Raw genomic sequence first — 14838 nt, 5'->3', positions numbered from 1 at the left:
GTGTGTGTGCAGTGTGTGTGTGTGTGTGTGCAGTGTGTGTGTGTGTGTGTGCAGTGTGTGTGTGCTCTGTTGGGTTCTCTTGCGTTCTGTTGTTTTATCATAAATTCAGGAAGCAGCAGCGAGGCGCAAAAACCACACTGACAAAGAAAATGTCTCACTTCTGTTGCTAAGCGGGGGATTACACACAGTGAGTGTGTGTGTGTGTGTGTGTGTGTGTGTGTGTGTGTGTGTGTGTGTCAATTTCTGTAAGAATGCATATAGTCATTATTAAAGAATAAATTCTACACTATTTGATGTAGAAGTGACATCGCGTTCACGTGAAGGCTCCATGTTTCTCAAACTTCTTAACTCACAGGCCTACTCAAAAGTATTGGAACGACACGCTTCACACGTTTAAGGTTCGATGGTTACAAACTGATGACCCGGTATTAAAGTTGACATTTATTTTAGGACGTCTTGGCGTTCCGTTACTTTCGGAGGAGACTGTAAAGTCGTCCTGCAGTCACAGCGTAGAGAAGCAGTGTTTGGCCCCGAGAAGGGTTTCCTCATCAGGCTGAAAGCTGCAGCGGTGCTGATTCAGCTCAGACGCCTCCACACACACACACACGCACACACACACTCACACACTCCATCTCACACACTCAGCCTTCACGTCTGCTACAACTACAGCGACCCAGATCTCACGATCAGTACAGTACACAGTTACACACTTCACCACGACTCGTCAACATGAAACTACTGAAATCTCACACACACACACACACACGCACACACACACACACACACACAGTGGTCAAATGTTTAATGCACTCTCTGTTTGAGGAGATAAAACGTCATCGTTTCTTTATAGTCCTACAGGTGGCGCTCTCTGAACTATTCACACACGTTCTCATCCCGTGAGGTCAGTGTGAATTATTCACCAAATCTGTTTAGAAATGATAATTATGACAGAGATACACGCTGCTCAGTAACAGTGTAGCTTTGTGTAAATTTAACGTGAAGTTAAAAGTTAAACTCTCGTATTTGAAGTTAATTTGTAGTGTTTAAATGCAGCACGTGTGGATTTTTAAGTGAAAAAACTAATGTTATAAGGAACAGGCGACATTTAATTACTCATTAGACTTTTTAAAGGTTTAAAATTGTAACTAAATCGGGGGGGTGATGTAATATTAAATTGAAAAATGTATAAAATCGTGATACCATTTGACTCGAATGTTTACTGAGGTATTGTGATAATATCCTAGATTCCTGTCCCTGTTTACGGGAGAGCGAAGCTAATATATAAACTACGATACAGACGGACACAAGTCCAACTTTTTCACATGACTTCAGGCATTTGTACAAAACCGAAGTCCTGATTTATGTGAAGCGTGTAAAAAAAGATTCTTAAAAAAAAAAATAAATAAATAAAAAAAAATCACATGATTGCGACATTGAACTCCTGATGCACACGAGTGTAGAGGAGTGTAGAGGAGTGTTTACACACGAGTGTAGGGGAGTGTAGAGGAGTGTTTACACATGAGTGTAGAGGAGTGTTTACACACGAGTGTAGAGGAGTGCAGAGGGATGTTGGGGGTCCACGCCCTAACGGTGTAGATTAGACCTGATCACTGCTCTGTGTGCGTGTGTGTGTGTGTGTGTGTGTGTGTGTGTGTGTGAGTGAATCAGAAGAACAGAGAGATTAGTGTGTGTGTGTGTGTGTGAGTGTGTGTGTTAAAGAGAGGAGTACAGACATGTAATCAGCTGCAGTGTGAGTAGAGCTGATTACATCACGTGTAAAAGAACCCTACAGGATCTGAACCCTGACGCTCTGACACGCGGGGTCACGGGGTCACGAGATACAGAGCAGAGTCATGAGACCAGAACTGAAGAGAAACACAAAACACGTCTGAGGGGGAGGGAGGAGGGGTCTGAGGAGAAACACTCACTCACTAGATTATCTACCTCCCTGTCCCCTACACCCTACTGTTAAAGCCCACCTTCACACTTCCTGCTGTCTAACACTAATCCCTACTCTCTATACTTATTACATATTTCACATTTCTCCTCCTTTTGCCTGTTTCAGCGCAACGAGAAATGACTTTCACATTGATTCAGTCAGAGCTCAGAGATATTAAACCTCAGTGAAATACCTCACTGTACAGAGTTGTTTTATCATCATAGCAGAGTTATGTAACACACACACACACACACACACACACACACACACACACACACACACACACACACAGCTCAAGCTCCTAACAACATAAAGAACCTCAGGTTCAGACCGAGTGAACCTCAGACGTGTCTGTTCATCATCATATCTAATAAACACAACAGACTCAGACACATCGACATCATCATCACTCTACATCACTCCGGCGTAGACGTGTCCCAAATCTCACACACACACACATAGTGGAAAGGAGAAGTTACAGATTCAATTATTCCTACAAACACACAAACAAGAGCATGTGTATTATTTCTGTTAAAGCCCTGTATACGTGTGTGTGTGTGTGTGTGTGAGATGACACGCAGGATGTCTGATTATAGTTTTATATAATTACACTGACAGATCTGTTATACAAGGTTAAATGTAATTAAAGATTAATCAGACGAGACAATTAATTACAGACCAGAAGTGCACAATAACACGTTTATCAATGTGTCACACAGTGTGTGTGTGTGTGTGTGTGTGTGTGTGAAGAAATACACATGCACCGACACCGGGTCATCGTGTGGTTGTGGAATATTTCTCTCTCTGCAATACACGACTCTCACTTCCTCTTTCTAAAACCATAAATCTCTGCCGCAGTCATCGAGGGCCCTTAATACAGGGGGGCAAATACATTTAACCCCCGGCTAGTCACTGATTCACTCTCACACAGGGGAAAGAAGAAGTCCGCTGGTTTTCAAACCACAGCACCCTGCTCTGTATCTAGTGCACTATTTCAGTACATTAGGAAAGGATTTGTGATTTATGTGTAACTGGAGTAGGGTATAAAATAATATCCCTACACCCTACCTAGTGTGTGTGTGTGTGTGTGCGCACCTACTTAGATCACTTACAAAGGGTGAAAGGGTCCCTTAAGGAAATGTAGTGGGCAACTACTGCCAATACACACACACAACATGGCTCACAAGAGCTGCATCACAAATCACCACCAACCGCACATATAGTGCACTACAGAGGGTGTGAAAGACAGTAGTTACTCCCTAGAAGGGCAGATGATCTAACTCTAGATTATTGAAATTGGCCCCTACTGACATTTAAGCCACTACACTGAGTGAAAAAGCAATGTAAAAGCCCTATGTAGGGCAAGTTACGGTGGCCGTGAAAAGTAAAACAAATTAACAAAACTGAAAACAAAATAACTAATATTCTGACTGGCCGAGAAGTGCAATACAAATTAACAAAACGGAAAACAAATTAACAAATTCAAAAACAAATAACAAAACCCCCAAAAATTTTTTTAAATGGCCGTGAAATTCAAAACAAATGAACAAAACTGACTTCAGGGCCACCGTAAGTACGCCATATTTGAAACCACAATAATGTTTGCACATTCATACACACACTAATCTACCGCTACTACAGTACTTCCTGTATATTTTGAGTGACAGATGTCTCGCCCAACTAGCATTTTATTCGCCAACTATACCTACCTTTTCCGGTTTGTATCGGACTGGCCGAGAAGTGCAATGCAAATTAAAAAAACCAACTGAACAAATCCGAAAACAAAATGAAAAAAACCAACAACAAAACTGATAATAAAACACACTGATTTTAAATCCAAGCGCGAGCGTCAAAACATGAAATTGTAAAGTGGTTGCCGGAGGTGAGAATTAAGACTGTGTGTTCTCTGTAAGATCTTATTAACACCTTGTCGAAGGCGACAGAACAGAATCGGCTTCAGACTCGAGAAGATTCAAACTGTAGGAACAGGATTCAGAAAAATGAGTGTCATGGAGGCGTTAATGCCTGATTGTCACACTGAACATCACAACAAACACATTAAACGTTATTGTGGTAAATGTATAAGTATATGATGCTGTGTATGATGTCATTCAGGACACCCAGACGTCTAGCCAGATGGCATCCTGAACATATCAGGCATCATGCTGAACACAGAGGAACAGACCAGATACCATCCTCAACATTTAACATTACGTTCTATGCATAGACATACATACATACATACATACATACATACATACATCACATGCCACTTATAAATATAAAAATATGATACTAAAAACATTATGCTGTCACTCTGGAAGTCTCTATTTCAACGTTTATTCTTATCTAACCCTCCTTGTTTTTTTTTTTTAAATAAGACTCAAACAGTGCTTGTGGTTTGGAAACGTGTGTGACTTGCAGCATTTGCACAAAAAAACCCTAATTTGTGCAAATATTAACTTGTGCTGATATATGTAAAAAAAAAAAAAGAGTGATCACATGATCGAGGCTACTGCTGTGGTGTATTTTCTGTTTCACTTTCATCACTCACTCATCGTCTATTCCGCTTTATCCTATATGAAGGGTCACGTGGGGCCTGGAGTCTATCTCAAGGGACTTAGGGCATGAGGCAGGGTACACCCTGGACAATTCACCACAAGGCTAACACACATATACACACACTCATTGACACATTATGAGGAATTTGGGAACGGCAATTAGCCTAATCTGAAATATTGGGGTGGCGCATCTGTGGCTCAGTGGTAATTTCTTGTGTGCCATGTGGAAGGTCCAGGTTCGATTTCCAGTCAATGAGAAAACATGCACACAGACCCAAAGCGGGAATCGACCCCAAACCATAAAGGTGCAAGGTGACAGACACATTTCTCACACTTTAAATGGTTAAGGCTGTATGCTGTATGTTACTGAGTTTCTGATCAGAAGGTCGGGTGTTCGAGCCCCAACACTACCACACCTACCTTGATCATGTCCCTTAACCCTATCTGCTCTAGGGGGCGCTGTATCCTGTCTGACCCCTGCACTCTGACCCCAGGTTATTATCTAAGATATATTGAAAAAACATCATCTCACTCTGCTGTGAGGTCCACGTGATAAACAACTGAAGCCTGAATCACGTGACTAGTGACGTCAAAACTGTCCGGCAGATTTTAAGTATTTCGAGAATTTTAATACATTTATTTCTATACTCGGGTTTTAAATCCGGATTTAAACATCACTCCACTGATTTAAATGATTATATACATGAGTTCGGATTATTAGAGGTCAAATATAAAGGGTATCTTTAATACATGGGGGTCTGGTGACACACACACACACACACACAGGAGTTCACAGCTGATCAGTCGTGTGTGTGTGTGTGTGTGTGTGTTCGGTTGGATGATTCCAGCCTCAGTCCGGTTCTAACTAGCCGATGGTGTTAGCATGTAGCAGCTGAGACTCACCGTGAACGGGACGTCACTGACGCTCCCCACCGAGTAGCAGCAGTCACCCGGGTTCACCGCCCCCGTCAGCACCTGGTGGAGATGCATCTCTCTCTCTCTCTCTGTCTCCCTGGGGGGATTATTGTAATCACTCACTGCGATGAAATGAACACGACGCTCAGCTCAGCTCTCTCCATCTATACACTAACCGGGAACCCCATCCCTCTCTCTCTCAGTCTCTCTCTCCCTCTCTCTCTTTCTCGTGCGCGCGCTCGGCCTCTGACAGGAATATAAAATACCGTCAGTGTCCTGATTAACACTAAACACTGACCCAGCTCGAGTCCCTCTGCTGTTATATGCTGGGTTTTTTCTTTTCTGTTATTTTAAAAATAAAACCCTAACATTGTTCTGTTTGTCTCGGCGTTCCTGTCAGTTAGCTACGCCGCTAGCTCCAGGCTGATTAAAAAACATAGGAACCTCCGCAGCTAGCCGCGCGCGCGCACGACGCCTCCTCCTCCTCTTCTCCTCACGCGAGCCAACGCGCGAGCTCGACGACCTCCACGCGCAGCGCGCATGCGCAGAAAATGCACCTTTTCCCTTTTCACGCGACAGCGTTCTGTTCCCAAAAACAAACGAATAAACATCAAATTCATTTAAATTAATATAAATATACCGATATATTTAAATATAATATATGGCTCACTTTGACTATGACTCATTATGTTATATTAATAACAAAATAATAATACAATCTGGTGGTGTTTCTGTTGAGCCGAGCCCGTGACGTCATCGTGGTGTCTCTGAGGTAAATGTTCAGTGATCAGATTAACATCAATAACCAGGATGAACACTGAGCATTAAACTTAACACACCAGGACACATAAGGACTGTCGAATAGTGTTTATACTTATTTATCATTTCATTACTATATATTTTTTTAGAATGGAAAGGGAATTAAGTTTAATTATGAGTCTTAAAGGCCTCCTCCTGCCTCTATAGTGAACAGTGTTACTGTAGTCTTTATGGGTCAGTACCATCATTCCATCTTATGACCATCACTAACAATTTCTTTATTGTATTTACCAGCTATAATACAGTCATATCTATCCATTAAACATGTTAGATATTACCAAAATATGAGTGAAAATCAACAGATTTATAAACAGTGTTGGGTGTAAGGTGTTACAAAGTAACGTGTTAGAGTACTTGGATTACTTTTTTGATGTAACGAGTAATCTAATGCGCTAGGTCAACCATTTACTGTATAGTAAGTACTCAGTTATTTAGTTATATTTTTAAAATGTAATCCATTATTCAGACAATTTATGCAATCCGTGAGCCAGACAGCAGTGATTCCCAATCCGTTATCGTGTGTGTGAGTGTGAAATTCATCCTACAAGCCCTGCCCCCTCTGTTATTCCTGTTGTTATACCCCTATCTTACCTATGTGGTTTGACTATATGAGGACCGACGCGCGGAAAGATGGAAACCTAATCACAGCACCAAAACTTGTGGTGACTCATGATAAACCGTACTTATGGCCGCTGCGCGAAACCGCATAGGTGAGATAGGGGTATTAGTAGTTAACAGATTATGGGCCAAACTTGGCTGAGTGATGATGGTAGAATAATTATAAAGGTCTTGATTAAAACAACATGCATAAAGAATCACAAAGGAGTTTTAATTTTCTGCAACAGAAAAGTATTCGAACAAGTTACTTTTATCAGAAAGTAACACTGTAATGTAACTGATTATCCACCATGCAGGACAGACGAGCTCTACAGAGGGTGGTGCGATCAGCTGAGCGCATCATCCGCACCGAGCTCCCTGACCTGCACTCAATCTACAGCAAGCGGTGCTGGACCAAGGTCAGGAAGGTAGTGAAGGACCTCAGCCATCCCAACAATGGACTGTTCTCTCTGTTGCGGTCTGGGAAGCGATTCCGCTCCCTGAAGGCCAACACAGAGAGACTGAGGAGGAGCTTCTTCCCGCAGGCGATAAGGTCTGTCAACCACACCAACACACAGGAGTAATATCTTTTAAACATTGACAATGACTGGACAATCATGGACACATTCATGCAATACATATTTATATATCTGAAGCCATTGCACATGACACTTTTCATAAGTCACTTTATACAATACATGTTTATCTGCCATTGCACATGACACTTTGCCACTTTAAAACATTTTAATGCGACTTTAAAACATTTTAAAATTTTTATATATATATTCCCCTCCCATATTGCTATATTTTGTAATATTTTTATTATGCCCTTATTTGTAAAGTTTGTTTATTTTACTAGTTACATTTATTTTTCATTTGTATTTCTTTTCTTTTTATTAATATTTATTCCTTATATATAGGTTTTATTTTCTTTTTAAGGTCACCGGCGGTCGTACAAGCATTTCACTGCATATCGTACTGTGTATGACTGTGTATGTGACAAATAAAATTTTAATTTAATTTGATTTGATTACTTAAAAGACAGTAATTTTGTAATTAGTTACTTTAAAAAGTAACATCCTCCAACACTATTTACAAATCAAACAACTATTTTGATTTATATGAACTTAATTAGAAGTTTAACCATTTCACATCATTTTACACAACACAAGCTGAACCATGCCAATCTAGCCAACATATCAGACCCACTGAACACATGATGGGCAGAGTTTTACTGCGTATGTGGTGCATATGTACTTCTTGATGCATGTACATAGTGTTTCTCTGTCCATCTTGGGTCCACACACTTCACAGCACTTCTTTTTGTTGTTGCTGGCCGCAACCTAGAATAATAGGCCCAGGGTTGTAAAATAGGGGGAGGCGGTGCACCCACTCCTTTCCCCTTGTTCCATATGCCTTCCTTGTAAACTATTGCAATCCAGAATAGTTTTTGGATTGAATCTTGGACGAAAAGCTCAAAAGAAGACTTGATGTCCTGCACACGAGAAACTGCCATCCCTGTTGGCCCTGGTTGCATTCTTATCTTAATGGCAGCCCTGCATGGTGGCTCATTTCTTGGGCAAGACAACCATTTTTTGACATACATATTTTTTCACTTGCTTGCTGCTAAAGACCCTGTTCTGATTCTGCTCTGAGATGGCTGCTTATGGTCTTGTTCTGGTCCTGGAGCTGTCTGCTGAAAGGCTGATTCTGTGTCTTGCCTGTTTTGGAACTGGCTGATACTCAGTCTCAAAATTTTCTTCAAAGTTACTCTTCCTCTACATCATCATCAAAAGCCTTTCTCTTTTCCAATTTCAACTACAATGTTTTTTGAACAGAGAATCTTTTGGCCATCTGGATAAGTTGTGATAAGTAACCACAAAGCAATATTTATTGCATCTGGTCCTCTAAAAGAAAAATGCAATAGAATAGGAGCAAATAAAGATTGGGTCCCACAAGACATAGGGTAAAGTGTGCAGGAATGTGAGAGCAGACAGCTATCAGTGCTTGAATTTTGCAACAATGCTGTATGACAATGTTTACAACCTTGTGTGAGACAACACAAACTTACACTCTCTCTCTCACACACACATACACACACAGTACTTACAACAGGTCCAGACAGGAGGAGGACAAAGTGAAGGTACACAGAACCTACAATTTTCACACTTTTATTAGTCCAGTGGACCCGATCAATCAATCAATCAATCTATCTATCTATCTATCTATCTATCTATCTATCTATCTATCTATCTATCTATCTCAAATTCAAATTTTATTTGGTCACATACACAGTCATACACAGTACGATATGCAGTGAAATGCTTGTACGACCGACAGTGACCTTAAAAAAATAAAAAATAAAACTATATATAAGGAATAAATATTAATAAAAAGAAATACGAAAGAAAATAAATTTAACTAGTAAAATAAACAAACTGTACAAACAAGGGCATAATAAAAATATTACAAAATATAGAAATTTAGGAGTATGGGGGAAGGAGGGAAAAAAAGTATATATAAAAGTTTTAAAGTGGCAAACTGTCTATCTATCTATCTATCTATCTATCTGTCTGTCTGTCTGTTTTGTTTCTTCCTTTCACTGCCATCATGCACTCCTTTGTTTGTTACTTTCTTTTTTTTCTTTCGGGCTTTCTGCCAGTCTTTCAAAGGCATCTTTTTCAAAAGATTCAAAGGTGCTTTATTGGCATGACTAATATTTACATTAATTTTGTCAAAGCTTAGAAATAAGCCACAAGAAAATGACAGGAGTAGTTAGTAAAAAACACAGTATAGTATAAGTAATAATAAATAAGCGTGTAAGGGTCCACCACCAGAGGTCGCTGTTTTTTATTTGTAGTTTTTGTTGGCTGACTCAGTTTCCCAGCAGGCACCTCGGTCAGGTGATGCGAGTGCACACCTGAGCCGAGGTAGACGTTAATCCATCTATAAATGGCTGTTTAGTCTGGGAAACTGGGTCGAGCATTTTTGGTATCACCACTGTCCGTTGTGTGGGCTTTAGTTTTGGTTTGTTTTTGTTCTTTGTTTAGTTTATATTTTTGATTTGAGTTGTGTTGACTTGGGCTTCTTTATTGGCAATGTTTCTGTGTATTTTCTGTGGTTCTTTGTGTGTGGAGCTGATTCAGTCCTGTCCTAGGTGTATGTATGTACTGTTTCTTGTCCCCTTGTTTTCATGTGTGTTTAGCTAGAACAGGTAAGTAGATAGGTGTGTTTGGCTAGAAGTGTGGGTAGCTAAAATCTAGGTTAAGCTAACTAGCATGCTTCTAGCCATAGCCCCTTTGTGTCTCTAGCTATCCTGTGTTTCCTGTCTCCCTAGTGTCCCAGTGAGCTTGGTCTTGGAATGTCTCCTAGCCTACCCACTGGGTATCCCTTGTCTCTGTGTTTTTGTGCCCCAAGTCCCTAGTGTGTGTTGAGCTATTAGGTAAGTGTAGTTAACCTAAGTGTTGGGGCTAAAGACATGTTTAGCTAGGTGTATGTGTAGCTGACTGCCATGGTTAAGAGCAATCTTAACCATGGTTAGCTAAAAGCCATGCCTAGCTGACTGCCATGTCTTTAGCCCTAGTCCCGTCTCTCTCCAGTCTCTGTCTCCCTCTAGTGTCTCCCTCTAGTGTCCAGTTTCAGCTCCACGCATAGTTTGTGTGTCCTGTTATGTATTTGTCCTTCTGCCTGTGTCTCGCCACGGGACGGGTCACTTGTCCTCCTTCTGCCTGTGTCTCGCCACGGGACGGGTCACTTGTCCTCCTTCTGCCTGTGTCTCGCCACGGGACGGGTCACTTGTCCTCCTTCTGCCTGTGTCTCGCCACGGGACGGGTCACTTGTCCTCCTTCTGCCTGTGTCTCGCCGCCACGGGACGGGTCACTTGTCCTCCTTCTGCCTGTGTCTCGCCGCCACGGGACGGGACGGGTCACTTGTCCTCCTTCTGCCTGTGTCTCGCCGCCACGGGACGGGACGGGTCACTTGTCCTCCTTCTGCCTGTGTCTCGCCGCCACGGGACGGGACGGGTCACTTGTCCTCCTTCTGCCTGTGTCTCGCCGCCACGGGACGGGACGGGTCACTTGTCCTCCTTCTGCCTGTGTCTCGCCGCCACGGGACGGGACGGGTCACTTGTCCTCCTTCTGCCTGTGTCTCGCCGCCACGGGACGGGACGGGTCACTTGTCCTCCTTCTGCCTGTGTCTCGCCGCCACGGGACGGGACGGGTCACTTGTCCTCCTTCTGCCTGTGTCTCGCCGCCACGGGACGGGACGGGTCACTTGTCCTCCTTCTGCCTGTGTCTCGCCGCCACGGGACGGGACGGGTCACTTGTCCTCCTTCTGCCTGTGTCTCGCCGCCACGGGACGGGACGGGTCACTTGTCCTCCTTCTGCCTGTGTCTCGCCGCCACGGGACGGGACGGGTCACTTGTCCTCCTTCTGCCTGTGTCTCGCCGCCACGGGACGGGACGGGTCACTTGTCCTCCTTCTGCCTGTGTCTCGCCGCCACGGGACGGGACGGGTCACTTGTCCTCCTTCTGCCTGTGTCTCGCCGCCACGGGACGGGACGGGTCACTTGTCCTCCTTCTGCCTGTGTCTCGCCGCCACGGGACGGGACGGGTCACTTGTCCTCCTTCTGCCTGTGTCTCGCCGCCACGGGACGGGACGGGTCACTTGTCCTCCTTCTGCCTGTGTCTCGCCGCCACGGGACGGGACGGGTCACTTGTCCTCCTTCTGCCTGTGTCTCGCCGCCACGGGACGGGACGGGTCACTTGTCCTCCTTCTGCCTGTGTCTCGCCGCCACGGGACGGGACGGGTCACTTGTCCTCCTTCTGCCTGTGTCTCGCCGCCACGGGACGGGACGGGTCACTTGTCCTCCTTCTGCCTGTGTCTCGCCGCCACGGGACGGGACGGGTCACTTGTCCTCCTTCTGCCTGTGTCTCGCCGCCACGGGACGGGACGGGTCACTTGTCCTCCTTCTGCCTGTGTCTCGCCGCCACGGGACGGGACGGGTCACTTGTCCTCCTTCTGCCTGTGTCTCGCCGCCACGGGACGGGACGGGTCACTTGTCCTCCTTCTGCCTGTGTCTCGCCGCCACGGGACGGGACGGGTCACTTGTCCTCCTTCTGCCTGTGTCTCGCCGCCACGGGACGGGACGGGTCACTTGTCCTCCTTCTGCCTGTGTCTCGCCGCCACGGGACGGGACGGGTCACTTGTCCTCCTTCTGCCTGTGTCTCGCCGCCACGGGACGGGACGGGTCACTTGTCCTCCTTCTGCCTGTGTCTCGCCGCCACGGGACGGGACGGGTCACTTGTCCTCCTTCTGCCTGTGTCTCGCCGCCACGGGACGGGACGGGTCACTTGTCCTCCTTCTGCCTGTGTCTCGCCGCCACGGGACGGGACGGGTCACTTGTCCTCCTTCTGCCTGTGTCTCGCCGCCACGGGACGGGACGGGTCACTTGTCCTCCTTCTGCCTGTGTCTCGCCGCCACGGGACGGGACGGGTCACTTGTCCTCCTTCTGCCTGTGTCTCGCCGCCACGGGACGGGACGGGTCACTTGTCCTCCTTCTGCCTGTGTCTCGCCGCCACGGGACGGGACGGGTCACTTGTCCTCCTTCTGCCTGTGTCTCGCCGCCACGGGACGGGACGGGTCACTTGTCCTCCTTCTGCCTGTGTCTCGCCGCCACGGGACGGGACGGGTCACTTGTCCTCCTTCTGCCTGTGTCTCGCCGCCACGGGACGGGACGGGTCACTTGTCCTCCTTCTGCCTGTGTCTCGCCGCCACGGGACGGGACGGGTCACTTGTCCTCCTTCTGCCTGTGTCTCGCCGCCACGGGACGGGACGGGTCACTTGTCCTCCTTCTGCCTGTGTCTCGCCGCCACGGGACGGGACGGGTCACTTGTCCTCCTTCTGCCTGTGTCTCGCCGCCACGGGACGGGACGGGTCACTTGTCCTCCTTCTGCCTGTGTCTCGCCGCCACGGGACGGGACGGGTCACTTGTCCTCCTTCTGCCTGTGTCTCGCCGCCACGGGACGGGACGGGTCACTTGTCCTCCTTCTGCCTGTGTCTCGCCGCCACGGGACGGGACGGGTCACTTGTCCTCCTTCTGCCTGTGTCTCGCCGCCACGGGACGGGACGGGTCACTTGTCCTCCTTCTGCCTGTGTCTCGCCGCCACGGGACGGGACGGGTCACTTGTCCTCCTTCTGCCTGTGTCTCGCCGCCACGGGACGGGACGGGTCACTTGTCCTCCTTCTGCCTGTGTCTCGCCGCCACGGGACGGGACGGGTCACTTGTCCTCCTTCTGCCTGTGTCTCGCCGCCACGGGACGGGACGGGTCACTTGTCCTCCTTCTGCCTGTGTCTCGCCGCCACGGGACGGGACGGGTCACTTGTCCTCCTTCTGCCTGTGTCTCGCCGCCACGGGACGGGACGGGTCACTTGTCCTCCTTCTGCCTGTGTCTCGCCGCCACGGGACGGGACGGGTCACTTGTCCTCCTTCTGCCTGTGTCTCGCCGCCACGGGACGGGACGGGTCACTTGTCCTCCTTCTGCCTGTGTCTCGCCGCCACGGGACGGGACGGGTCACTTGTCCTCCTTCTGCCTGTGTCTCGCCGCCACGGGACGGGACGTGTCATTTGTCCCCCTGCAAAAAAAAAAATCTAACCTGAATGAAGAGTATTTCTGTCTAGCCTTTTAAAATACCACTTAGCTTTGAAAATAACATACATTGGTTAAAATGAACCACTACCTATTATTCTATTAACAAATGAATGCTTGACAAAGAAATTATTTAAATGACTTGCCCAACTTTAGCAAGTTTTCATTGCTTGTCCATGATGTGCGAAACTTAGGAAGTTTCTCTTAACAACGTTTTTCTATAACAGTCATAGCACCATGTCATAGCAAGTTAGTAACCTAAATATTAATAATTCGCATTGCATGTCTTACCTCTGTTTCTTTAAACTTGAAGGGGAGTTTTTAAAGGCCAACAGTTCTTTGCGTTGAGGTAGGCACCTGACACATTGAAAACGCCAGGAGTCATTCTTTGAACCTTTAAATTTCAATAACTTGCTTAAATAAGGCCAGGGGTGTCTCTCAGAACCAGAGCTGCAGGGCACAGGATCAAGCTCAGTCGACGTCGTTGGCTCTTCGTCCATGTTTGACATTTGAAATCCTTTTCTTACATTTACATCAGTTCCGCTTGTGTTGTTTTAAAACGCGCGCTCTCTATTTTCGAGTTCTTTGACCAATCAGATCTCAGCATTTTAATAATGTAAAATTTTAAAAAATTTAATAAAAAAAAAAAACCATTAAAATCAGTAAAATATACAGTACAGTGGTTGCAATCCCGTAAAACTAATAACATTGCTACCGTATTTTTGACGATAAAGTTCTGGCAACCACAGCTGCCGTTTTTTTTACCATAAAATTTACGGTTTATTTTTTACAATGTACATTATCTTTTTGTCTGTCTGTCTTTCTTCCTCCCACCCACCCTTTTTTCTTTATTTCCATGTTTTGTCATTTTTTTTTTTTTTTTACAGTAAACTAATTTAATTTTCATAGTATCTCTTACATTTTCCAAAAACACCAGCATGTCCTTCATTTTGGAGAAGACAAATGAAAAATTCACTAGAATATCTTCTTTTTCATTTTCTTCAACATTTTCTAGTGTGTCAAATTTACACAGGGCCGTCTCTGCTTCATCCTTGTTCATGTACAAGAGGTGAAGCAACATTTCCACCAGAAAAGCTGTTTATTTTCATTGCGCCACCTCATGCTGGTGTTTTTGAAAAAATGTAAGAGATAATGAAAATTAAATTAGTTTACTGTAAAAAATTTTAGGATAATCCCATATAGTTTGTCATTGCATTTTGGATGTGTATCTCTGTATTATTAATACCTGTTTGGGTAATTTTTTAATAAATGTTATTATTAGTTATCATTGCTATGTGCAACATTTTTACAATCATTAATGGGCTGTAGAAAATAATTAAAATTTATCAGTTTGAATAGTA

General features: G+C 45.1%; 1 protein-coding gene across 10 annotated transcripts in view; it reads right to left on the bottom strand.

The window, feature by feature from the left end:
* Positions 1 to 5971, bottom strand: part of dmxl2 (Dmx-like 2) — a 40571-nt gene extending 34600 nt beyond the window's left edge. For 4 of the 10 annotated variants that reach the window (XM_053499904.1, XM_053499907.1, XM_053499905.1 and 1 more), the window contains exon 1: positions 5404 to 5969. In XM_053499904.1, coding sequence (XP_053355879.1) covers positions 5404 to 5490 — 87 coding nt within the window. In that variant the 5' untranslated portion in view covers positions 5491 to 5969. Of the gene's footprint in view, positions 1 to 5403 lie in introns of all 10 variants that reach the window. The other 6 variants (XM_053499900.1, XM_053499901.1, XM_053499902.1 and 3 more) reach the window with 3 other exon arrangements.
* Between the last annotated feature and the right edge of the window lie 8867 nt (positions 5972 to 14838).

This window comes from Clarias gariepinus, chromosome 7, assembly GCF_024256425.1.
Source record: "Clarias gariepinus isolate MV-2021 ecotype Netherlands chromosome 7, CGAR_prim_01v2, whole genome shotgun sequence".
In the NCBI taxonomy this organism is placed as follows: domain Eukaryota; kingdom Metazoa; phylum Chordata; class Actinopteri; order Siluriformes; family Clariidae; genus Clarias; species Clarias gariepinus.
Note: the sequence above shows the minus strand (reverse complement) of the source record. Positions and strands in the feature narration are given on the sequence as shown.